This window comes from Anolis sagrei, chromosome 6, assembly GCF_037176765.1.
Source record: "Anolis sagrei isolate rAnoSag1 chromosome 6, rAnoSag1.mat, whole genome shotgun sequence".
NCBI classification, from domain to species: Eukaryota; Metazoa; Chordata; class Lepidosauria; order Squamata; family Dactyloidae; genus Anolis; species Anolis sagrei.
Genome location: NC_090026.1, coordinates 20,622,665 through 20,649,012, shown reverse-complemented (window position 1 = coordinate 20,649,012; position 26,348 = coordinate 20,622,665). Strand labels below are relative to the sequence as shown.

General features: G+C 41.7%; 1 protein-coding gene across 1 annotated transcript in view; it reads right to left on the bottom strand.

Annotated features, from left to right (window-relative positions):
* Positions 1–24,768, bottom strand: part of LOC132777908 (immunoglobulin superfamily member 1-like) — a 54,220-nt gene extending 29,452 nt beyond the window's left edge. Inside the window, exons 1-10 of the mRNA XM_067470496.1 lie at positions 24,609–24,768; positions 24,444–24,479; positions 22,339–22,638; positions 20,935–21,225; positions 19,324–19,428; positions 18,436–18,473; positions 16,246–16,344; positions 12,191–12,260; positions 3,406–3,702; positions 685–975 (exon numbers count right to left, since the gene is read on the bottom strand). Coding sequence (XP_067326597.1) covers positions 685–975; positions 3,406–3,702; positions 12,191–12,260; positions 16,246–16,344; positions 18,436–18,473; positions 19,324–19,428; positions 20,935–21,225; positions 22,339–22,638; positions 24,444–24,479; positions 24,609–24,639 — 1,558 coding nt within the window. The 5' untranslated portion in view covers positions 24,640–24,768. The remainder of the gene's footprint in view (positions 1–684; positions 976–3,405; positions 3,703–12,190; positions 12,261–16,245; positions 16,345–18,435; positions 18,474–19,323; positions 19,429–20,934; positions 21,226–22,338; positions 22,639–24,443; positions 24,480–24,608) is intronic.
* Between the last annotated feature and the right edge of the window lie 1,580 nt (positions 24,769–26,348).

Below are 26,348 nucleotides of genomic sequence, written 5' to 3'. Positions count from 1 at the left end.
AAATGGAGGGCGAAAGAGAGAAATGTGCCAAGAGGAAGGCGTGTCAAGCCAACTCCGACTGGGACATCATTCCACTTGGAAACCAATGCCCTCACTGCGGGAGAAGATGCAGATCAAGAATAGTGCTCCACAGTCACCTATGGACCCACCGCACACTGCACACTGACCCTGGGGGACTATCCTACTTGGACAACGAGGGATCGCCTAAGTAAATAAGTATTCACGACATGCAAAATATCATATATAATGTGCAAATACATGCAAAATGTAGTAGTCCTCTTGGAAAAGGCTTGTGAGAACAGTATGGGCATACCCTCCAACTGTCCCAATTTGGCATGGACGCTTCCGATAAATCCTATGTTGCCCTATTTTTTCAGTTTTGTTTAAATGCTCCTTTTTCTTTCTCATCCTCTCACTTTTCACTTTTTCCTTCAGCAGATTTTAATTGCTGCAAACTAGTTCAAAAGTACTCCATGAACTCAGCTGAGAGGGAAAAGGAGAGGGCAGATTCTTGCAGTTTGCAGGAAGGTTGGACAAAGCAAACTGCTGCAACCTCTCCAAGTTTGCCAGTGTTTTCTCATTAATACCTTTTGCCACATTAATCACACTCTGATGTTGCTTAGCCACAGGTCACCTAGTTTTCATTTGTGAAATGTTGAAAAGTTTGTATTATGCATTTCTTACCTGTTATGTTGATGTACACTCTCTCACTGAAATGGGAGTATTGATGATCACGGTCACACCAGTAGTCACACCAGTAAATCCCAACATTTGATTGATCAACACTGTCAATGGTAAATACAGCTTCTTTTCTATTTCCTGTTTTAAACTGGATAATATCAAGAGCCCCTTCCTTAATGAGAGAGTAATGTGCCTTACTGTGGTCTTCATTCCTACAATGGATAGTAGCACTTGCTCCCAGAGGGACCAGTTCTTTGGGGCTCACCGATATGGACGGCTTGGGATAAATTTGTTCTGAAAGTTAAATTTAAAAAGTGACATTTTAAGGGTAGAATATCCCTGGGAATTTCACTTTATTATGCCATGCATTTGCCTTCTCTGCACATATTCATATTTGGATTAACAGATAACTATCCCCAAGACTATACTCAGACTTTAAAAATTACAATTAATTTTGCAAAGACAGTTTTAGTTCTACTTAGGTTAAACACATTTTCAACCTAAATTGTTACCCATAAATCATATTATTTATTTATTTATTTATTTCTTATCCGCCTCTCCTCATGGCTTGAGGCGGGTTGCAACATTGCTTAAACAGATAATCAAAACACATAAAAATTCAAATACACTCTGTAGAATACACATATTAAAACATATTTCCATAAAATACATATTAAAATACGCAAAACAAAAATTAGACAGAGCAGAAGTTTAAAATTTGTCACTAAAACTGTCTGGGCAGGCCTTCCAGAAGAGATAGGTCTCCTATTAGGCTCTATGGATTTGAGTGTTGGACAATTCCCATGTTAACTATAATGATTTTTTGTTACTATTCGAGTGATGGCACAATGACATTACATTTCAGCCATAAAGCAGAGTGGGAACAACAATTATTTATTTTTGGACCAATGGCACTATTTTCTAGTTCCTTTATAAAATAGGCATTTTAGAATTATTTTTAAATTTAATACCATTTTCTTATGAGTCCAATAGATTTTCCTAACAAAATAGGTGGTTTGGGTATGTGGACTACTTTTAAAATCTTTGACGTGAATTTAATAATCAAAGTACAATAAGCTCTTTTTTATTAAATACTAGCTGTACCTGTCACGCGTTGCTGTGGCTGACCTTCCCTCCCTTTTTCTCTTCTTTCTTTCTCTCCTTCCTTCCTTCCCTCTTTCCTTCCCTCCTTCCCTTTTTTCTTTCATTCTCTCCTTCTTTCCTCCCCTTCCTCTTCCCTTCCTTCACCCTTTTCTTTCCCTCCCTCTTTCTCTTCTTTCTCCCTTCTCTACCTATTTTTGGACTGCAACTCCCAGCAGTCCTCCTGATCTGTCTGTCTATCTATCTATCTATCTATCTATCTATCTATCTATCGCTATCGAATCTATCTCTCTGGAGGATTGCTGGGAGTTGCAGTCCAGAAATAGGGAATTGGAAATATGCAGGGATTGGGATAATCTCAAAGAAATCCAAGGAGAAGAAAGTTTGCATCTTGGAAGCAGTGCATTTGGATCATCCTCCTCTCCTAAAATGCCTGGTCTAGGGGATGCTGGGAGCTGTAGTCCAGAAGAGAGTGGGGATATGCTGTTCTGTGTTTTGTTTGCCGGGGTGGAGTCATTTTCGCGCATGCGCTTTAGCATCTTTTTAGGGAAAAATTGGCTTTTAGAATATCTTCTGCTGTGTTTTTCAGTGTTTTTATGAGTGATGGTCACTCGTTGGCCTGATAAGTGTATTGTGGCCAAATTTGGTGTCTATTCATCCAGAGGTTTTTGAGTTATGTGAATCCCACAGGTGAACATTACATTTTTATTTATATAGATGAGCTGAATGAGCACATTTCAGTGTCATTTCTAAATTAATTTAGAAAACCAGTGTGATGTATTTTAATTCCACATTTGGCAGTGGAAGCTCACTGGGTGACCTTGGTCAAGTCACACTCTCTCAGCCTCAGAGGATGTCTAGGCCAAACACTGCATAGAACGAATTTTGTGAAGGAAAGCCCATCATAGGTTCATCTTAGGACCTCCATGACTCAGAAACAACTTGAAGGCAAACAGAATTAACAACAAGGTTATTTAAACCATTAGTTGGCAACCTATTTTCATTCAAATTGATACTATTGAGGCGCCAACCAACCAGGGACATTTGCTGTTTGTTTATACTAACTTGTTTCTCATGAGAGCATTCATGGACAAAGGGTTCTTTAATTTATTAATTCTGATAATTATTCCATACTCTCCAAAGCAAATTTGCTCCCCAAAAAACTAAACAACATTTCTAGGAAGGTGCAAGATAAAATTGCTGATAACTATAACAGTTTTCCTATTGTAATGTGCAGTGTTTACAGCAAGTCTAGCAGGGATTGAAGTAGCTTGTAAATTACTATATAATAAGGTGTCTACTGTGTGGTAAATAATGACTGTTCTCTGGTAAAAAAATAATAATGCATGCCTTCCATCTGCATCGGCGTTTTTGAGAATATGGGCAAAAGGGTATAGGACCAAAAAACTTCACAAAAATGTGAATGAAATCTGGGGTTTGTTTTGCTCTTGACTGAGGCCCTGGATAACTTCACACATAACAGTACAGGACAGAGTTGTACCAATTATCCTTTGAACACATCTTACTGAGAAAACCCCAGAACAGAATCTCCTTAGAGTTGTTAGAAGTTGGAAATTACACATAGTAACAGGAGAAAACTTACTTATACTGAGCAAGGCTTACCTGTTATCCAGATGCGTGCTTTCTCACTGAAATGTGACCATTCCGGAGGAGAGATTTCAAATTGACACTGGTAGGTTCCCCCATCTGAGTATTTGGCATTGGCAATAGAAAATGTAACCTCATATTTCTCAGCCTGTTTTTCCTCCATCACCACCTTTTTCTGTGATGAAGATTCTTTGACCAGAACAAATTTCTTCTGTTGGTATCTTTTGCTTTTACAGCGGATGGTGACATTTCCACCCAGAGCAACCACTGCACTGGGATACACTGAGATGGAAGGGGCTGGCTCATCTTGTCCTGGATTGGAAAAGGAGATATAGGAGAGAGGAAACCAGAAACCGGAGTAGCTGCAACAACATGCCATCTAACATTTCACAGTTGAAAATTGGGATGTGCCACCAAGCAACATTGAAGTGCAATCAGTATAACAAAAGTTCCTAATGAGGAAGAACAAAGAAGTTAAGGCTCCTTCCCACTTTCCTTATATTCCAGGATCTGATCTCGGGTTATCTGTTTATCCCAGATTATCTGGCAGTGGAGACATATAATTCAGTTTAAAGCAGATAATCTGGGATCAGATCCTGGGATATAGGGCAGTGTAAAAGGGGCCTAAGAGAGACTGCAGCAATTTGCTTTTTGCAGAGTTGATTGGGAAGGACAAGATCCCCCTGCATCCTCTCCATAACAGGATGGTTGAGTGCAATCTACTTTTATATCTTAATTCAGCTTGCAGCCACTAAAGTAAGCTGAGGACAGAAAGTGGGAAGCAGAGTGAAAACCTGGGACATTTTAAGTCCTGCTGAAAAGCAGGATAGGTAAGGTAAAGGTTTTCCCCTGACATTAAGTCCAGTCGTGTCCGACTCTGGGAGTTGGTGCTCATTTCCATTTCTAAGCTGAAGAGCTGGCGTTGTCCGTAGACACCTCCAAGGTCATGTGGCAGGCATGGCTGCATGGAGCACTGTTAACTTTCCACCGGAGTGGTACCTATTGATCTACTCACATTTGCATGTTTTTGAACTGCTAGGTTGGCAGAAGCTGGGGCTGGCAGCGGAAGCTCACGCCACTCTTCGGATTCGAACCTGCAACCTTTTGGTCCACAAGCTCAGCAGCGCAGCAGTTTAACCCACTGCACCAGTGGGGGCAATAGAGGCTTAATAGGGACTGTTCCTGCCAAACTGGGAGAGTTAGAGGAAATGCATGAGCTAAGTCTTGCGTCACATTCTCACCAAACATGTTTGTGAAATTGGCAAGACTGAAAAAATGGCCTGCCATCAAAGATTTCAGAACTTATGTGGGAAGAAACAATGCTTCATCATATGCAGTAGTTGCAGTTGTCCCCCCCCCATACCCCCCCCCCCCCCAATAACCTCCTGAACTGCTGAAACAAGGAAAGGATGTGTTCTCTGTAGCCAGCCCTAGTTAACATTCTGCCTTGCAGCCCTTTGCACCAATTGAACTTTCCAAATATTCTTATGTGTCTTTCTGTGGCTGTTGAACTATACAAACTCCCTTTATTTCTAGCCAGTATATCCAATGGTGAGGAATGCTGGGAAATAGAATCCAATGATATCTGCAATATACAATTCATTTCTCTGATTTTTTTTTTCACAGATTGTATTTTGCTTCACTAAGAGAAAAAAATTTAAACCAATTGCTTTGCATGATTGTTGTTTTACACTAGAAAATGGTAAGAGGTTTAGACTGACCACAAGAAGTCCAATTTGGATAATAATAATAATAATAATAATAATAATAATAATAATAATAATAATAAAGACTCTGGCACAAGCCAGTAAAGGTGGTCCCAGTGGTGAACGGCACACTGGGTGCAGTGCCTAAAGACCTTGGCCTACACTTAAACACAATCAGTGCTGACAAAATTACGATCTACCAGCTGCAGAAGGCCACCTTACTGGGATCTGCATGCATTTTTCGCTGATATATCACACAGTCCTAGACACTTGGGAAGTGTCCGACGTGTGATCCAATTCAACAGCCAGCAGAGTGTCTGCTGTGGACTCATCTTGTTGTGTTTCAAATAATAATAATAATAATAATAATAATAATAATAATAATACACTTTATGTATATTTGGCCCATCTCCCCTAAGGGATTCAGAGCAGATTACAGCATTTTACATACACAGGCAAACATTCAATGCCATTACAATAATATACAATGGGACACACAAACACAAACAAAGGCAGGGGCTTCTCCTTTTTCATTTCCGGCTTCTGGAGGTGGTGCTAATCTCTGGCTCTGGGAGGTGCTTTCCTCCATTTTCAAGCCGAGGAGCCTGCGTAGTCATCTCCTGACTGTATGGCTAGCGAGATTACTTGGGGAGTATCTTTGCCTGATTTGTTTTCTGCTTCCTTTGAATGTCTTTAAACAATTTATCTTGTATAAGAAATATGTGGATTTTAGCATAATCTTAGATAGAGACATGCACAGCTGCTCCATGTGCACCGGCCAAATTCAATAGCTGCAACAATTCTGAGCAAGCAGAATAATTTTTGCTTGGTTCACAAATTTCATTATATTGCATAATATCTTCTTTTAATCTCAAAACTAGATTGTTCACAACTGAGGACAGTTCACAGAAGAATAAAAATATGTATACATAAGAAGAAACACAAAAAGATATAAAGTCAACAAATTATAGTATCTAATCTATATATATAAATCTGTTAGGTTGGTTCAACCAGACAGCAAAACTCCACAACGCCCCCAACGAAACTGTACCAAAATTGCCATGCCCATAACACAACCCACAAGGTACAAACATATCTACTCAAAATGAAAAACAACACAACAACACACTCACAAAACGGCAAAACAACAAAACTCAAAAATCCCCCAACGAAACTTAACCAAAATCCCCGTGCCCATAACACAACCCACAAGGTACAAACATATCTACTCAAAATGAAAAACAACACAACAACACACTCACAAAACGGCAAAACAACTGAGCATGCGCATTGGTGCCCAGCTGCAAGTTCCCTGGCGCGCGCACACAGTTCCCTCTGCGGAAGCCATGCCCACTCCAAGCCCCACCGCGCCGCTTCTCGCACACACACCCCCGCCACACGCACACAGACAACCCCACGCTCCATCACTCCCCCCGCCGCACACACACACACAACCCCACGCTCCATCACTCCCCCCACCGCCACACACACACGCGCAACCCCACTCCCCCCCGCTGCCGCACACACACACGCAACCCCATGCTCCATCACTCCCCCCACCGCCACACACACGCGCGCAACCCCACTCCCCCCGCTGCCGCACACACACACGCAACCCCACGCTCCATCACTCCCCCCGCTGCCGCACACACACACACAACCTCACGCTCCATCACTCGCCTGCTCCAATCTTACCTCCTTTTACTTCACGTCACCTCCAAACCCCACCCCGCCCCTTCCCGCCCTGTCAAAATCCAGGAAAGACAGGAAGGAAGGAAAGAAGGAAGAAAGAGAAAGGGAAATAAAGAAAAGGGGGAAGGAAGGAAAGTTAGAGAAAGAAGGAAGAAGAAAAGGAAAGAAAAAGAAAGATGGAAGGAAAGAAAAGAGAGACAGCAGAAGAGAAAGAAAAAGGGGGAAGGAAGGAAAGAGGTAGAGAAGGAAGAAATGAGAGACAGAGGGAGGGAAAGAAAAAGGGAGAAGGAAGGAAGGAGAGAAGGAAAGAAAAAAGGGAATGAAGGAAGGAAAGAGGGAGTGAAGGAAGGGGGAAGATGTAGAGAAAGAGGGAGGGAAGGAAAGAAGGAAAGAGAGAAGGAAGAAAAGAGACCAGAAGAGAAAGAAAAAGGGGGAAGGAAGGAAGGAGAGAAGGAAAGAAAAAAGGGAATGAAGGAAGGAAAGAGGGAGTGAAGGAAGGGGGAAGATGTAGAGAAAGAGGGAGGGAAGGAAAGAAGGAAAGAGAGAAGGAAGAAAAGAGACCAGAAGAGAAAGAAAAAGGGGGAAGGAAGGAAGGAGAGAAGGAAAGAAAAAAGGGAATGAAGGAAGGAGGGAAAGAAGGAGAGAAAGAGAGAAGGTTGGCCACAGCAACGCGTGGCGGGTAAAGGTTGTTATTTCTATGATTATTATGATGCTATTATTCCTATGAGACCCTTTTAGGGGGAATGGGAGAGGTGTCAGGTCCCGGAGGCAATGCATTGCATTATTGTTATTGTTATGATGGTGGTGAAATAAAAGGAAATAAAAAGAGAAAGAAGGAAGCAAACAGGGAGGGAAGAAAGGCAAAGGAAGGAAGGGGGAGGGAATGAAGGAAAGAGAGAAGGATGAAACCAAGTAGTGAAAGAAGGAAAGAAAGAAAGAGGTAGAGAAGGAAGAAAGGAGAGAAAGGGGGAGGAAAAGGGGGAAGGAATAAGTAGGGACCTCTTTTTCATAATAGTCCAGATATCTACCTCAACTTTGATAAGTTTTACTATAGGCCACAGCAACGCGTGGCAGGGCACAGCTAGTAGTATCTAAAAACATTAATTGAAAAATTGCTGCAGCTCACTATGAAAATCAGGAGCCTCCAGTGACGCAATGGGTTAAACCCTTGTGCCAGCAGGACTGGTTGATCGAAAGGTTGAAGGTTCGAATCCGGGGAGCAGGGTAAGCTCTTGTCTGTCAAGCTCTAGCTTCTCATGCGGGGACATGAGAGAAGCCTTTCACAGGATGGTAAAACATCAATCAGCCAGACGTCCCCTGGGCAACATCCTTGAAGACAGCCAATTCTCTCACACCAGTTTCTCAAGTCGCTTCTGACACACACACACACACACACACACACACAACTATGAAAATCTCCTTTCTCAGGAGCCAGCCAGCCAATGGCCAAAAGCACAACTGAATACTCTTGTACAGGTCTTAAAGATAAGGCTCCTCTCAGGAAAAAAGAGCCAGCAACCCCAATCCAGCACCCCCCAAAATAATAAAACATATAAAGATTCAAACCAATGCCTTTAAGCACTAAGCAGTCAAAGCCCTGGAACTGGATGCACACATCTCTCAGGTTTTACCATATTCAACTGTGAAGTTATTTTCACACTAAATTGACAAAATCTGCAAAATTTAGCAAAATTTTCAGAAACAAATCTCTCCACCATCCCTGGCCATAGGCAAAGAATTTGGGCTTGCTACAGACTGGGAATCATTTTACAGACACCACAGCATTATGCTAGAGTAAGACAAGCTGAATCCAAAGGAATCTCGTAGTACACTTGCGACTAACTCGGAGAAAGAAGTACATAATATAAGTGATACTTAATCACATCAAGTATTTTGAGTCTGCTACAAAATGCTCTCTAAATAAACTTTAAAAGTGCTTAAAAATTACGTTGTATACTTAGACAGACTGAAATGACTATGGCCCCATCTACACTGCCATAAAATCCAGATTATCTGCTTTGAACTAGATTATATGAGTCTATATTGCCATACAGTTCAAAGCAGATAATCTGGATTTTATATGGCAGTGTATATGCGACCTATGTCTTAGAAATGTGGCTGAATAAGACCATGGCACTTAGTCCCTGTTCCTTACCTATCTCACCACCAGAAAGATGAATGTTTTGATTTTCTGTTCATACTCACCTCTCACCATGCATCCTTGCCTGGTCAACCACCACCCTGGAAAAACAATTCCATTAGTTGGAAGGGATCTGAGCAACACCCAAATCATGCCAACCCTTCTGCTTGTAAATACGAACCAAGAAAGATCATGCTGAGTGAGGGCTTCATGCTGAAGGCTTTGTAATCACCAGCAGCCTATACATTTATGGTATTCTTATCGCCAGGATGAAGGACCTCCATTTGGAGTCATTTCTAAAAATGCTCTGTAGGAATTCTTTCTCTCTGCAAGGTTTTGTCGTTATACTGCCCAACAAACCACTTCCCCTTCTAGATTTGTAACTATGAGGCAAAATCCAGCGGATGTGAACGGTTCTCAGAAAGCAGCTTTGTTTCTTCCTTATTCAAATAGTTTTTGAAAACAAGAAAACAAATATACAAGTCAAAATCGAGTTATCAAAGAACTAAGTTTTTTACAACATAATCAATACATTATCGAAATTGAAGAATGTGTGTTCTTTTGGTAGTACATAAAGAGATTCTAGAATTCAGTGTGAAAATATTGTGACTGTAGAGAGCCAGCATGGTTCGTGAACTCTAACTCTTGGAGAACAGGGTTCATTCAGTTCTCTGTTTGGCCATGAACCTTGCTGCACAAGTCACACAGCTCCAGAAAACCTCATGATTGCTTTACCTTAGGGTTGTCATAAATTTGAAACTACATGAGAGCACAGAACAAATTGTGACCCTTTCCATTTTCTTCCACCTGATGTGAATAGTTATTTTTCTCCATCCTGTCATGGTCATCATAATCATCATTGTTACTATACGAGGGTTCAATGAAAGTAATGCCTCTACCTTTGTAACTCCTCATCAGATGGCAGTACTGGTATGCGGCAGGTACTGGCTTGTTCAGTAGACTCTCCTCTACAGTTCCATTTTGTCAGGAAGCCTTAGCATTGAACGGTTGTGTTGTTAAAGTGCAAAGTATGGAACCCTGCGCAGACAATTGGTCAATGCGACTTAAGCAACGTGCAGTCATTGAAATCTTGACAGCAGAAGGTGTCATCCCAAAGGAAATTCATCAGAGAATGCAAGCTGTTTATGATGATTTTGTTGATGTGAGTACTGTGTGTCATTGGGAGAGTAAGTTTAAAGATGTTGAGGTGGGAACATCTGACTTGCGTGATAAGCAAAGAGTTGGATGTCCTGTGACAGCAACCACCGAGTTTCACAAGCAAAAGGTTGACAGATTGATTCAGTACGATTGTGACTTCACTCAAAGAGAAATTTCAAGCAAAATCAACATTTCACAAGAAAATGTGGGTCACATTATTGCTTTGCTAGACTATTGGAAGATCTGTGCATGATGGGTTGCAGAAAGAGTGTCGACTTCTTTAGTGACAGGTTCAGAAAACTTGTATCCAATGTCTGGTGATTATGTCAAAAAGTGAATAGTGGTAGTTAAAGAGTACATTCTAAGGATTATTTCTGCATTTGATTTATTAAAATATTCCCATCCAAACCCAACTAACAAAGGTGGAGGCACTACTTTTCATTCAATCCTCGTACATTCAATATATTAAATCAAAGCAGTGGTGGGTTTCCTGTTCAGTATTGATGAGATAATAACCAGAAGAGCACTGTAGACCTTTTTTCCCAGCACCTGAATTTTCAACGCCTTGGAAACATTTTGTTTGGGGTCCAATAGGCTTTTCTTTATTTCGTGTCAAAAGCATTGCATAAAATAAATGCTTTTGGGTTGGAGAGATTAGAAATGTTGCCCAGAGGATACCCAACTATATTTACTAAGTTTTCAAGGAGCCTCTTTCCGTGTTCCCCGCCACAGGCTAAAACAGTATTTTAGTGGCCACATTTGGCTATTAATGACTATAAATGTGAATCCCCAGCAGATAGGGTAGATCGTAAGGCTAGCTTATTCTCTTTTAACTTCTGGGTAGGATGATAGACCAAGACTTTTTTTCCGCCAGGTGTTTGAGATTTTTTAAAGCTAGATATTTTAAGGGGCTGCTTTACTGTGTCTGTGCTAAGAATGATAAATATAAATTCTGCTTCCTTATTTTGCAGAAAGTTTTGAGAGTGGGAGTATTTTCCTTTTCTATCCTTTTCGGATATAATGAAACAGAAGCAAGACTATTTAAATATATCTAAGCAGTTACATTTTGTCTTTATCCCCACATGGACCCAAAGGTGTTAATGGTCTCTGCCGGCTTGAAATCCCTCAACTGAACAACAAAAACATCATCTAATCCCTCTTATTTCTTAACATCCTTTGCCTGATGAAGAAAACAGTAGAGCAGGGGCCCTCAAACCTTTTAAGCCAGTGGTTCTCAACTTGGGGTCTCCAGATGTTTTTGGCCTACAACTCCCAGAAATCCCAGCCAGTTTACCAGCTGTTAGGACTTCTGGGAGTTGAAGGCAAAAAACATCTGGGGAACCCAGGTTGAGAACCATTGTTTTAACAAGGGGCCAGTTCACAATCCCTCTGAGTGTTGTACGGACTATACAACCGGACTATAGTTTGAAAAAAAAAACCCACAGATTTTTATGCATGCTGGATGTAACATACTGCAAAAATACATGAAAGAACACTACAGTATTTAAGAACACCACCCCCAGCTCCTTCAAGGTCAATCCAGTCACTTCAAGGATCCCATCCATCCATCTTGCCCTTGGTCGGCCCCTCTTCCTTTTTCCTTCCATTTTCCCCAGCTCAATTGTCTTCTCTAAGCTTTCCTTTCTTCTCATGATGGGCCAAAGTACTTCATCTTGGCCTCTACTATCCTTCCCTCCAATGAGCAGTCGGGCTTTATTTCCTGAAGTATGGACTGGTTGGATCTTCATGCAGTCCAAGGCACTCTCAAAACTTTCCTCCAGCACCACAATTCAAAAGCATCTATCTTCCTTCAATGGGTAGTGTGGGCCTGCTTTTGGCCGATGTGATAGTAAATTAGGATTTTTGTCATTATGTACCTTCAAGCCGTTTTAGATTTAGGATGACCCCAAGTATAAAGTTTAGGGCAGGGACCTGCTAAATGACCTTGGAGGGCTGCAACCGGCCACGGGTCTTAGTTTGGGGACCCCTGCAGTTGGCCAATAAAGGTAGCACTCTTTGTGGAATGCTGAACTAGTTATTTATGCTCAAATGATTAGCTGTTAGCTACCATGGCTACATTGACTATCATAACTAAAAAGGATACCCATGTCTGTTCTCTTGTGTTCTCTCTTCCTCAACCCATCAGCGTCCATCATTTCTCTCATCTTAAGCGGCTGAGGGGGAAAAGTAAAGGGCCTGAGGCTGTTAGGAATTGTGAGAGCTTAAGTCCAAAACATCTGGAGGGCCCAAGTTTCCCATGTCTGCTCTAGTACTAATGCATTATTTAGCTCCAAAGACCCATTCCTTTAATGTGTTGCTCAGAAGTCCTTTTCATTTTGAGGTAAAAACCCAGAATAAAATAAGTTTCAACTGATGCTGGATCCACACTGCCCTATATCCCAGGATCTGATCCCATATTATAGTCTTTGAACTGGATTATATGAGTCTACATTGACAGATAATCTAGGATGAGAAGATAATCTAGGATCAGATTTTGGAATATAGGGCAGTGTAGATCCAGCCTGAGTGTCCTTAAAGTAAGTAATTGGTACAGTTTGCCTGGTTTTGGTGTGGGTGTCATGACTGCAACCTAAAAGGGGATGTGGTTTGTCAGATGACATGGAAGTTGTCAGTGAGCAACCATGCTGTGAGATCATAGACTGCCAAGAACTGCCTGAGTATTTTTGAAACTGCACCACTTAGGTGGCGATCTTTGCTTGCAGAACATTGGAGTAAAGCAACAGATGATGCTGGCAACAGAGCCCAGGGAGTAGGACTTATCAGCAAATATTTCAGCATCCTCTTTCTTGGTTGGTAACCTATATGGAGAAGCAGCAGGACCAGAAATATGTGCTGGCAATGGAGAGGTGAGCACATAAAATGGTTGTTAGGCCTTATAACACAGTTGCTGTACCATTAACGGTATAATGTCCTTTCCAGGTTGGTGTCTGCTCAGGCGGTGACTGATGTCTAGAGGTCGGTATTAAATAAATCCTGTTTTGGTCATCATAGTCCATCAAATGGTGATTGTGTTCTTAAGGGAAGCATTTCCCTTAATTTGGTTTCCTTTCAGGAATCAGGCAAAGGAACAACAACAAAAAAACCTCCAAAGAGTAAGGATGTTGAAATAACTGAGCTTACCATATATAGCCCTTTGTGGTGCAGTGTGTTAAAGTGCTGAGCTGCTGAACTTGCTAACCAAAAGGTTGCAGGTTTGAATTTGGGGAGCGGCATGAGTTCCTGCTGTTAGCCCCAGCTTCTACCAACCTAGCAGTTCGAAAACATTCAAATGTGAGTAGATCAATACCAGCGGGAAGGTAATGGCGCTCATGCCGGCCACATGACCTTGGAGGTGTGTGCTGTCGCACGCTGGGCCTGTGCATCAGACTGTAGACAGGACATAAATTCTGTGTGCCCAATGGGACGCCGGGGCTGCCTCAGATTAAAGGCCTTTGGATTTCCTTAAAACAGAGTCTCTAGATTGCTCAAAGGTTCAACAAAGTTCTTTATTAATGAAAACAAACAGGTACTTTAAAGCTTTCTTAACAGTCTATTGGCTCTCTCTCAATCTTGTCCACAGGGAACAGACACTATCTTCATAAACTGTATTTTAGCTAATAGGGAAATCCTTAACTTCTAATCTGGGCTGTCTGTCTTTGCCTCTGTTGGCGTGGAACCCCTGCACCCGGTACCAACTGCTTCTGGCTTCCACGAGTGACCCTTACCAAGCAGAGCTTTGTAGACTTCCAGGGAAAAAGGAGTTCAGGTTTCAGTGATGGCTGACTGAAGTCCCTCAGCGAAGGAGCTGTAAGGCTGTATATCTTCCGGCCAAGCTGTGGGGCTGTATCTCCCCGGCCAAGCCGTAGAAGACGAAGCTTTCTACAGGAGCTCTTGGTATTATGTCCTGCATGAAAGGCTTCTCTGTGTGGACTGAACCCAAACTGGCTCCTATTCCCTCCAAAACCCAAAAGGGGGGCGGGACCAGGGAATCTAACTATAATTGACAGGTGGCTTCCCCTATGATTGCAGCCAAAAGAAGCCACCTATCTGCAGAGTCCCTGAAGCTTAGGACTGCAACAAACATTAAATGCAAAGCAAACAAAATTGGAGCTCCTGGTACAGCTGTACCTGCACAAGGTGTCTACGGACAACACCGGCACTTCAGCATAGAAATGGAGATGAGCACCAACCCCCAGAGCACCAACTCTCAACTAGACTTAATATCAGGGGAAAACCTTTATCTTTACCCTACCATAAATAGGCTTAGGTAAGTTTAGATGTGTGAAGCCAGGGTTTAACAGGCATATAGCTCAAAAGTAATATGGAAAGAAAGTCCTGTTGCTGTTCTCTACCCAGCCGCACCACCCTTCCCATCAAAATGGAAAAAGCAAGCGGTTAGCCCATCCCAGAACTTAAAACAATCTCCAACCTTCTCTACTTTCTCTGCTGCAGCATTTCTTCCAGCCTTTTTCAAAGCCTGGTGACAGCTCCTTTGGGCGATTGATCCCCAGAAGTGGCACTAGCACTTTCCTTTCTCTGCAGAATTACCCTCAACCTACTCATATCAAAAGCCATAATTTCAGCCCCAAACCTGTCAACAACCTATATATGAGGCTGGCGTATATACAAAAGTATTGTTTTATTGTTTATTCATTCAGTTGCTTCCGACTCTTGTGACCTCATGGACCAGCCCACGCCAGAGCTCCCTGTTGGCCATTGCCATCCTCAACTCCTTCAAGGCCAAGCCAGTTGCTTCAAGGATAACATCCACCCATCTTGCCCTTGGTCGGCCCCTCTTCCGTTTTCCTTCCATTTTCCCCAGCAACATTATCTTCTCCAAGCTTTTCTGTCTTCTCATTATGTGGCCAAAGTACTTCATCTTTGCCTCTAATATACTTCCCTCCAATGAGTAGTTGGGATTTATTTCCTGGAGTGTGAACTAGTTTGATCTTCTTGCAGTCCAAAGCACTCTCAGAACTTTTCCTCCAGCACCACAGTTCAAAATCTTCTATCTGCCTTCATTCAGCCTTCCTTATGGTCCAGCTCTTGCACCCATAGGTTGCTATGGGGAATACCATTGCTTTAACTATGCAGACTTTTGTTGCCAATGTGATGTCTCTACTTTTCACTATTTTATCGAGATTGGCCATTGCTCTCCTCCCAAGAAGTCAACATCTTCTGATTTCCTAGCAATTCAAGTAAATACAGTAACAAAAATGACTGCACTCAAAAAAACCAGATCAGGATTCCAAATGTGTTAATTAGGTATACTTCCCTGAATCTATTGTGTTAATTATCCTTTACAAAGTATCATCTCCTGGCTTGACTGCTACCATGCCCAATCATGTTTTACTGGACATCAGCTGCTGTGAATGAATGAGGTTTGTTCTCCTGTAAACTGGGATGTAGTATACTGAAGTTTCCACTACCTTCACATCACTATTAATTTTCGCAGTTGAAAGATAATGTAAAAAATGATCATGTCAATTTCATTTCTATTATTTTGTAAGGAAGCAATCCATAAATTTGCCATTTCCAAACCACTGGTTGATGCCAGTGTCAGTTACTGATTATTTGAGAGGAAGAGTTTGGTTTCCATCATAAATGATTGCATTTTTTGTGGTACTAACTTCCTTAAACAAAGATATAGAATACATCATTCATGCATACTTCCTATAAGCATTAACAATCCACCTTATCAAACACAGTAGCTAGAGACTCAAAATGCATAAGAAAACAACAGCTTTACTGGATTAACACAGCTGTCACTAAACACAGTGAGCAAATTTTTGAGTTTTCCAGTGTTATTCACCAGGCTAGAAGTTCAAGGAAGAGATCGGCCAGAAAAAAAGCCAATTTTCATTTAAACACAGTGTTGCTGAAGCTTAGAAGAAGATTCCAAATATTGGCTACAATCCAAAATGGCGCAAATATCCACTTGCTCACCTGGAATCATAGAGTTGGAAGAGACCACATGGGCCATCTAATCCAGCCGCCTGCCATGCAGGAAAAGCATAATCAAAGCACTCCCAACAGAAGACCTATGCTAAGCTGATCATTTCTACCCCCATTAGTCCCCTTACAGAGTTGTTCTATATTTTCTGGAGAATGGGCAGGATTCTAGAAGCTTTTGACTACACCCCCTGAAGCCAGATGTTAAATGATTTCAGCATCATTGAGTTTGGTTTTCTGTGACTGATGGTTCAATGTCGCATTGGTAACTTCATCAGGCATTTCTTCAACATCAGGTTCCAAGGCCTAGAGTAATAAAAATAATCTTAGGTAATAATCCTTGCAACACTTTCTCTGGAGCAGTTGCAATGTGTGCTTGCCTACAACAGGCAAGGCAAACAGAAGCTGACTTAAGAAAACCTTCCTAGAAACATTGATTCATAGAGGTAGAAAGGATCCCAAGGGCCATCCAGTCCAACCCCATTCTGCCATGCAGGAACAAAAGTTTAAAGCACCCCTGACAGATGGCCATCGAGCCTTTGCTTAAAAACCTCCAGAGAAGGAGATTGCACCATACTCAGAGGCAGCATATTTCACTGCTGAACAGCTATTGCCATCAGGAAGTTCTTCCAAATGTTTAAGTGGAATCTTTTCCCCTGCAATTTGAATCCATTGTTCTGTATCCTGGTCTCCAAAGCAGAAGAAAACAAGTTTACCTTCCTTCAATGTGATATCCTTTCAGATATTTAAATATGGCCCTCATGTCCACTCTCAGCTGAGGGAACATTCCCTGTTCCCTCAGCTGTTCCTCATAGGACTTGGTTTCGAAACCTTTGATCATGTTGGTTGCCCTTCTCTTGACATATTCTAGCTTGTCATTATTGCTCCTGAACAGCAAACTAGAAAAGGTGAACGTTTCTACCAGAATCATAACACAATAATAGATGGAGGCCTCCAGTTTGACACTGAAATTTCAACTGCCTTCTGCTTTAGACTTTCTCTAGATTCATCAGGGATAATTCTAGAGCAGTGATTCTCAAACTGTAGTCCTCTAGATGTTTTGAACTTCTACTTTGCCAATGATCAGGGATTCTGGGAATTCAAGACATGAACTAAATCTGGATTAGTGATCTGTAGCCCTCAAGAGGGTTACAAGAGCACAATACAGCAGTGAAAGAAGGCATGTGAGATGGCTGTCTTCAAATGTTTTTTTCCACTTACAGAATCAGACAATTCTGCAGGTAAATAGGGTGTGTCATGCCTTCACAAGAACTCTCATTGTTTTCCCTATTTGAGGCCCCTTTTAGTTAGAGAGAATTAGCAATTTGTGTATAGTTTTGTGTGTGTGTGCGCGTGTGTGTGTGTGTGGGGGGGGGGGTCAGTCTAGATTAAGTGTCCTCAAATTAAGGCCCGGGGGCCAAATATGGCCCTCCAAGGTCATTTACCTGGCCCTCACTCAGGGTCAGCCTAAGTCTGAAATGACTTGAAAGCACACAACAACAACAACAACAACAACAACAACTCTATCTCATCAGCTAAAAGCAGGCCCACACTTCCCATTGAAATACTAATATGTTTATATTTGTTAAAATTGTTCTTCATTTTAATTATTGTATTGGTTTTAAGTTTTTTTTTGCACTACAAATAAGATTTGTGCAGTGTGCATAAGAATTCAAAATATGTTTTTTTTCAAATTATAATCCTGCCCTCCAACACTTTGAGGGACTTTGAGGGACTTTGACCTGACCCTCTGTTTAAAAAGTTTGGGGACCCCTGGTCTATATAGCCCCTTTAAGCCACCCCTCCTCCTTCCTCTTTAAGAGTCTTCCAAAGGACAGAGCCTCAGGGGAAACCCTTCTTGTTCCTTAGAGAATCAGCCATTTTACAAGTGGAAGGTGAGAAGAGAAGAAGGCTAGGAAGATCCACAAAATAGCACGTCAGAGATGGAGTAAAGGTTGGAGTCTTTTCAAGTCACAAACAGAATCACGTCAGAGTTATTACAAAGTCAAGTCACACATCAGAATTACTCCAGAGACAGACAGACACCAAGAAGAGGAACAACAGCAGAGAAGTTAAGTAATTTAGAGCCTTTCTCTCAAGGACTTTATTTATATTCTGAGGACTGTGCCAGTTAAACTCAGGAGGAGAAATGGGTTGAAGCCTTTACCAGCTTTTAAATCCTTGTTGACTGTTTGTCGAAGTGTCCCCCATCTGTTCCCTGCACAACCAGTTCACCTTCCAAACAGTTGGATAGCATGGGAGCAGAAGAGGGTGCATGATGAGAAGTGAGAAAGGAAGGGGCTTTTCCAGTTTAGGATGCCCATTTTATAAGATATAAAAATAATAGGATATTTATACAAATCAATATAATTTTTAATATATATGAACATTGTTTACCTTTTCCATTGGTTGATTTTCTTTCTTTGTGATGGTGCCTATAGATCAGAGATACTCCATTGAAAACTTTGGCTAATTTGTTTCATATTCCGATGGTACACCCAACTCCCTTCTAATTCTTGTCCAGGCAGTCCCTGAGTTACAAAGACCTGACTTACAAATAACTCATAGTTACAAACAGGGGTGAGACAATAGGAAGTGAGAGAAATCAATCCCTTGGACAGGAACTTCACTCTTGAAACAGTTATTATGGGGAAAAGGTGTCTCCTCTGAAGCTTTATCACCAATCCTTGTTTCCACAAGAAACCATTTTTTTCAAAATCCAATTATCACAAGGTCAAAAAGTATGGTGAAATCTTCTGAATAGGGGCACAGACAATACAACAAATACTACAGGGATGTTAACCCTTCAGGAGTGTAACTCCAGATAAATAGATTATCTATCTATCTATCTATCTATCTATCTATCTATCTGGAGTTACAGCAAATGCAGCAGACCTGTAGAACCTGTCTTGTTCATAATGTGAGGACTGCCTGTAGTAGGAACTTTGTCTTGCCTTCATTTGAAATTTTTCTGCTGTTTTTGGTCTCTTGGATGTGATTTGAAAGCAGTTGACAACAAACAACAGCATATATTGCACCCAAGAGATAGAAGAAGACTTTGATTTATGATGACCCTATACATGAGAGACCGCCAAGTCATCCTATCTCAACAACCCTGCTCAGGTCTTGCTACTGCTTCCTTGATTGAGTCTGGAATGTGGTTTTCCTACTGCCCTTCACTTTACCATACATTATCATCTTTTGTGGTGACTCATCTATTATGATGATACAACCAAACTATGATAGCCTCAATCTAGTCATAAGCCACCTTATTGTTTCACTTACCTTTCCTCTTTCTTTTCTGCAGTAGATAGGCAAGTAATAACAAGAGGAGAGCCAAAAGAGCAATGCCTGAAGCAATACTGGCTGGTAAGGTTGCCATGACGCTACCTATAAAATCATAGAAATCTAGGTTTTTCAAAAATCAGTTCGTTGTTTTAATATAAGTTTTGTAGTTGACGTGTACAATATAGTATAATGGTATATTAATATATTTATATTAACAAATATTGCATAACGGTAATACTACTTTAAATAGGGATGGGCTTTAGCACAGCAGGTTAACCACCAGTTGTAATAAATCTTGCCAATCGAAAGGTTGGCATTTTGAAACCTGGGTCAGGAGTGAGCACCCAACCTTCAGCCTAGCTCACAGCCCACCTAGCAAATCGAAAACAGATGTGAGTAGATAAAGAGGTACCGCTTAGCCAAAGGCGGCCCTAGGTAATTTTCAACGGTAAGCAAACAGTGTTTTGGCACCCCCCCCCCCCCCAACCAATCACTGAAATATATTTTCTGTTCGTCGTGGGAGTTCTGTGTGCCATATTTGGTTCAATTCCATCATTGGTGGAGTTCAGAATGCTCTTTGATTTTAGGTGAACTATACATCCCAGTAACTACAACTCACATATGTCAAGGTCTATTTTCCCCCAAGAGTGCCTCAAGAGCGCCCCTGGGCAAAATCAACTATACTGCAAATGCTTACTTTGCGTAATGGGTTGAGCCACCCCTACGCTTAGCGGGGAGGTATTTTAATGGCACCATAAAGGAAATACCAGAAAATGCTAGCGATTTTATCAAAAGGAGGAAGTCTGTGAATACAGCTCCTTGGCATGGAGGATGGAAGAATAGCACCCCCCCCCCCCAGTGGCCAGAATCGACTACAGCCTCCAAGATGCCAAAGATGGGGAAAACCTATATTCCGCTATCTGGACTGTTGTTTGTCCTGTCATTGTATATTGGCATCAAATGTTTGACGTATATGTGTTTTGGGATCTGCCCTGAGTCCCCTTCGGGATGAGAAGGACAGAATATAAATACTTCAAATAAATAAATAAATATACTGGAAATATACCCTCCTCCCAGATATTTTGACTAAAAACGAAAGAAAGAAAAATTTAAAAGCAATAAAAATATTTGGAGTTGACTTCCCATCTTCCATCCACAAGACATAAAACAATAAAATCATTGTTTTCTCGCTATTAAGCGAGCTGGTCTGCGTCCTATAGTTTAGCTTCCTTGTGTGAGACTGCCCAAAAATGGCTCCTTTCCCTCCCAGAGCCCTGAACAAGGGGCGGAACCAAAGCTTAATTAAGATGGACAGGAGGCCTGCCCTATGACTGCAAACAGATAACAGAAAGAAAATAAAGTTGGAGCTCCTGGTACAGCCGTACCAGCACACATAATATGCTACATGCAGGGTTTCCTGTGGCAAGAAGGATGGTGGCTGCAGAATAGTCTGTACTAGGAGCCAATCAGCTGCAGATGTTCCCTATCTCTATGGTGACTTCTAACAATCACCTTCTGACATACTATACTATAGGATCCTTCTAACCATCTATTCTTAACTCTTTGATGGATGGCAAGAAGTGAAGTCTTTTGTGTTTGATGCCTTACCTCTGAAGACCAGCTCCACAGGCTGACTTGGCTCTGACCAGACAAATGGACTTCCTCTCTGGTGGTATTGGCAGGCGTAGTTTCCTGCATCCTCCAGTGTGTGCATGACGAAAAGAAACTCAGCTGTGTCTGTCTCGGGTTTTGTGGTCTGAAATGCCACCTGCATATTTGCTTTATAAAGGGCAAAAGTCAGACCATTTTCTGGCCCTCGGCACCATACGGTGACATTCAGCCCTGGAGCAATCTCATTTATAGGTATCATTTCGATGGAAGGTTTGGGCAGGATGGGATCTAAATATAGAAAGAATTTAATGAGTCTTGATATAGTTCTGAATAGAAAAGACTGTTGCTATTGAACCCAGTCACAAACAACTCCTCTCTCTTCCTCTTTTTTTCCCAATAGAAGAAACTCCGGTGTAACTGCATAGGTCCTCTATCAAGAATAAGCCTTCCTCCCCGCCCCCACCCATTCCCACTATAGGATATAGTATTATGCAACAAGTTAGGTGGGATGCAGGGGTTGGGAGCCATTTTCCTGATCCCATAACTTTGGAGCTGCAATAGCTTCCCCCTGGTGACCTGGAAGTGACCTTAAAAGAAACAGAATAATAATAAACTTTATTTTTCCTCCACCACCATCTCCCTAAAGGGACTAGAGGTGGCTTAAAAAGGCACTCCAGGGTGCAGCATATAACGTAAAAGTATATAAAGCAATATCACATAAAATTATAACAACAACCACTATCAAAACATATAACCAAAAATTAAAATAGCACAATTTTAAAAACACAGACAATCTGTAGATAAAACTTGCTGCCATCAATTCACAACTAAAGTGCCAGAGTGTCAACCTCATATGGGCCCATTTCAGCCTACTCGTGGTCAAAAGCCTGTTTAAAAATCCATGTTTTTAGGCAGGATTGGAAGGATTGAAGGGTGGGGGCTAACCTAATTCTTTTGGGAGGGTATTCCAGAGCCAGGGAGCCACCACAGAGAAAGCCTTCTCTCTCATCCCCACCAACTGCAGCTGAGACAGTGGTAGGACCGAGAGAAGGGCCTCCCTTGCCAATCTCAAAACCCACACTAGTTCAAAGAAAGAGATGCAGTCTCAAAGATAGGTTGGACCTGATGCATATAGACCTTTATAGATCATAACCTGCACTTTGAATTGAGCGCAGGAACTTGTCAAAAGCCAGTGGAGCAGCTTTTGTAGAGATCTACTTGTGGCTGGATTTAATAGTATAATCCTTTCGAATTCTGCTATGATCTGTAGCAGGGGTGTGAATTGTACAGTTTTACGAGTACTGCTGATCTGCAACTTCCAGTATCCTTCACCATCTTCTATATTGGCTAGACCTCATGGATGTTGTTGTCGTTATATACAAGGCTAAGTCACAATCTTACCGGTTAGGTTGATGTATACAATATCACTTTGAGGTGACCACTCAGTGTCGCTTGACTTGTTATGATATAAACACCAGTAACTCCCTCCATCTGAAATCCTGGCATTGACAATTGGAAATACCACGTGACATGGGTCTGCAACTTTGACTGATGGAGTAGTTGCAGATCTATTTACTTCTTTTGTAAGATAGTACTCAACATGCTTTTCGCTTTCTGTCCAGCAGCGGATGCTGACATTTCCGCCCAAAGCAACCATCCCTCTGGGGTGGATAGAGATGTAAGGTTTGGGATATAATTCTCCTGGATGGTAAATAAATAAAAAAGTGAAGGTTGAGAGGAGATATGATAGCCATGTACAAATATGTGAGAGGAAGCCACAGGGAGGAGGGAGCAAGCTTGTTTTCTGCTTCCTTGGAGACTAGGACGCGGAACAATGGCTTCAAACTACAAGAGAGGAGATTCCATCTGAACATGAGGAAGAACCTCCTGACTGTGAGAGCCGTTCAGCAGTGGAACTCTCTGCCCTGGAGTGTGGTGGAGGCTCCTTCTTTGGAAGCTTTTAAACAGGGGCTGGATGGCCATCTGTCAGGGGTGATTTGAATGCAATATTCCTGCGTCTTGGCAGGGGGTTGGACTGGATGGCCCATGAGGTCTCTTCCAACTCTTTCATTCTATGATTCTAAGATCAAGAATAAGATAGAAGGAAGTAGGAACACCTGTGAAGTCTGACTCCAGTAAAATGGGAAAAACTGTGGGTCCTGACCTCAAATTGGTTATAGCTCAATGTTGGGGTCACAAAAAAAATGGTAACAGTAAAAGGTTTCTGAACACCACTCCTTTACACAAATATGTTGTTTACAGTGGTTCCTAACCTGTGGTCCGTGGACCACCAGTGGTCCCCAAGAACTAAAATGGTGGGTCCACGGTCCCACCATTACTAGACCGTTGCAACGAGAGTGACTAGTCTCGTAAAACCTTCTTATAGTGCCGAGGCAATGGAGATGACCGGAGTGGAGAGGCTGACTACCCACGAAAGGCTCAACAACAAGTCTCCTGACTGCAGCTTCTCCTCCTCCTCCCTTGCCCTGAGTGGAGCTGTTCCATGTGATGCCTGGAAGTGGGAGCGCTTTGGTGTCTTCATTTTTAGGCCTGTTCCTGGGGTTATTTGGAGTGCCGATTCAGAAAATTGCATTGGATAGACCACATCAGCTCTAGATTATTACATATGGTTTTCTGTGGGCGAGCAGATGGTGACTACTGGATGGCATATGTTTTGTATTAGAAACTAGAGCTGATGTGGTCTATCCAATGCAGTTTTCCAAATCAGCACCCTAAATGCTTTTTATAGGGTTTTTAATAATGTGTGTAAATTGTTTTTAATTTTGTTTTAATTTCATTTATGTTCATTGTGGCATTGAATCGTGCCAGTGTAAGCTGCCTTGAGTTGCCTTCGGGCTGAGAAAGGCGGCACAGAAATGCAGTCAATTAATAAATAATAAATAAATAACCAAACCAAATCTAAGGTTGACTAAAAACTGATTTGTAACCCTTTTGGTACTAATTTTGGAGAGTAGTCCCTGGTCAAAAAAAGGTTGGGAACCACTGGTTGATAGTAAGCTCTGCAGTAAATGCTTCAGCTGTGTACCACAAAAAGCAAAATCAACCTGGTAATGGGTGGAGGACAGTGACTGTTTGCCTTTTCCCCATATCATTTTTGAGCTGCAGTTTGGCTTTGTCAACCAAATGGAAATTAACTTTTGGCACACTTTGAAATATGTTCTTATTTCGTTCCCATGCCATTGAAATTTTAAATGATCCTTCTACCATGCAAACACACACACACACACACAAAGACCAAGTATTGAATCTCTCTTCATCATTTTTTTCATGGAATAAAAGGCTCACATATCCTAAACTTGTCCAAGTCTAATAAGTTCAGTTATTTCAACAAGTCTATAGGAGTTCCTTTGGATGGGAGGGTTTTTGTTGTTGTTCATTTGCCTTATCCTTGGAAGGAAACCAAACCAAGGGAAATGCTTTCCCTAAGAAAACTATCACCACTTGAAGGACTATAATGAACAAAACAGGATTTATTTAATACACACCTCTAGACATCTGACACAGCCCAAGCAGCCACCAACCTGAAAAAGAAATTATTTAATTAGACATTAAAGCAAAGGAGAAATAAGAACTAATAGCAAGCATGTGATCATCCCTCCACTGCAAGGGCATATTTCTGAACCGACTTTTCGTTCATATGGGATACAAACCAAGAAAGAGGATGCTGCAAGACACATTCATTCTGAGAAGTCCTTTGGCTCTGTTGCCACCACCACCTGTTGCTTCACTCCAGTGTTATAGGTAAAGATCTCCACAAAGGGATCCCGCTTCTAAAATACAACTCTGTTCACTTGGACAGGTTTTCACAGACTGTGATCTCACCGCACAATTGTTCGCAGACAACCTCCCATGTCATCTGACAAACCACACCCTTTATGTAATTTTTTTAAAAGTGGAAACTTGCACATTTGGAGCACTCAAAGTTCAGATTTAAGCCACTGGGTCTTTGATGCTATAGACAGCATTTGTTCCAAATGCACTGGTTCCAGATAATACTGGATGGAAATGTTCTAAATACTTATGCATATATCTAGAAACCTTTGCCAAAAAAAAATCAATTCCAAAGACTTGGATTGACTTATCCATGGTCAATGTGAGTGCTGTACTTTAATGGAAAAAGGAACCACCCCTTTCTCTGAATAGATTGGTGAAAGGTTTTAGTTCTGCCTGAGAGAACCTTAAAAACCACCAACTTCCTCTAATTTCTCTGCTGTGGTGCTACTTCTGGCTCCCTGAGTCAGCACTGATACTTTCCCTTCTCTGCAGAATAATCTTTTACTTACCCACAGGTGGTGCCCCAGTGGCACAGTGGTTTAAACCATGAGCTGCTGAACTTGCTGACTGAAAGGTTGGCAGTTCAAATCCAGGGATTGCGGTGAGTTCCCGCTGTTAATCCCAGCTTCTGCCAATCTTGCAGTTTGAAAACATGCAAATGTGAGTAGATCAATAGGTACCGCTCCAGCAGAAGGTAACAGCGCTCCATGCAGTCATGCTGGCCACATGACCTTGGAGGTGTCTCTGGACAGCACCAGCTGTTTAGCTTCGAAATGGAGATGAGCACCAACCCACAGTTAGACACAACTGAATTTAATGTCAGTGGAAAACCTTTACCTTTTACCTATCCATAGGTTATATCAAAATCCTTAATTTTGACCCCCAAAACTACCCTTGGATTATACATGAGGTCAATGTATATATGAGTATATATGGTAGCTTAATTATCACAATTGCTAACCACCATCATCATAGGCTATCACTCGTGGCTGAGTATGATTGTCTTCCAAGTGTAGGGCCTTGGTGGAAAATAATGAACTAGCAATGTTGGGCATGCTATTGCTTGACTTACATGTTCTGAGCACTGGGGTTCATGCTTAATGCCATATGCTTCACAGTAACACCTGATCTCCCATGACACCACTAGGAAGAATCTCCAGGTTTCAAAATTTGGCCCTGTGATGCTCTTGACCTGTTAACCCAACACGAAGATACAACTTCAGTTGATGCCTTTGACTATCATGATTCTGGTCAAGGAGTTCTGACTCAGAATGTCTTTCCATGAAGACTGAAACCATGAGAATATTCCTGCTAATACTACCACTAAGTGTGTTGCTTACTACTAACAGGATATAGAGGGAGACCAAGCTCTCCAGGGGTAGAAATGAGAGTTGAAAATAGTGCAAGACCCTGGGCCAGGTTAAAAACATGCTCTTGAGCATTCTTGCAATATCTTTCTTCTTCAGAATAATGATGCACAATGTTGTACATGGCAAACTGCTCACAGTTGGTGACATTAGCAGTGTGCTCTAGTGAAGGTCAAAGAGGAGGGATATAGGAGAGGGAAAAATAAAAGCAAATGGTGAAATGAGCTGATGATGATTAGGAATGTGGCT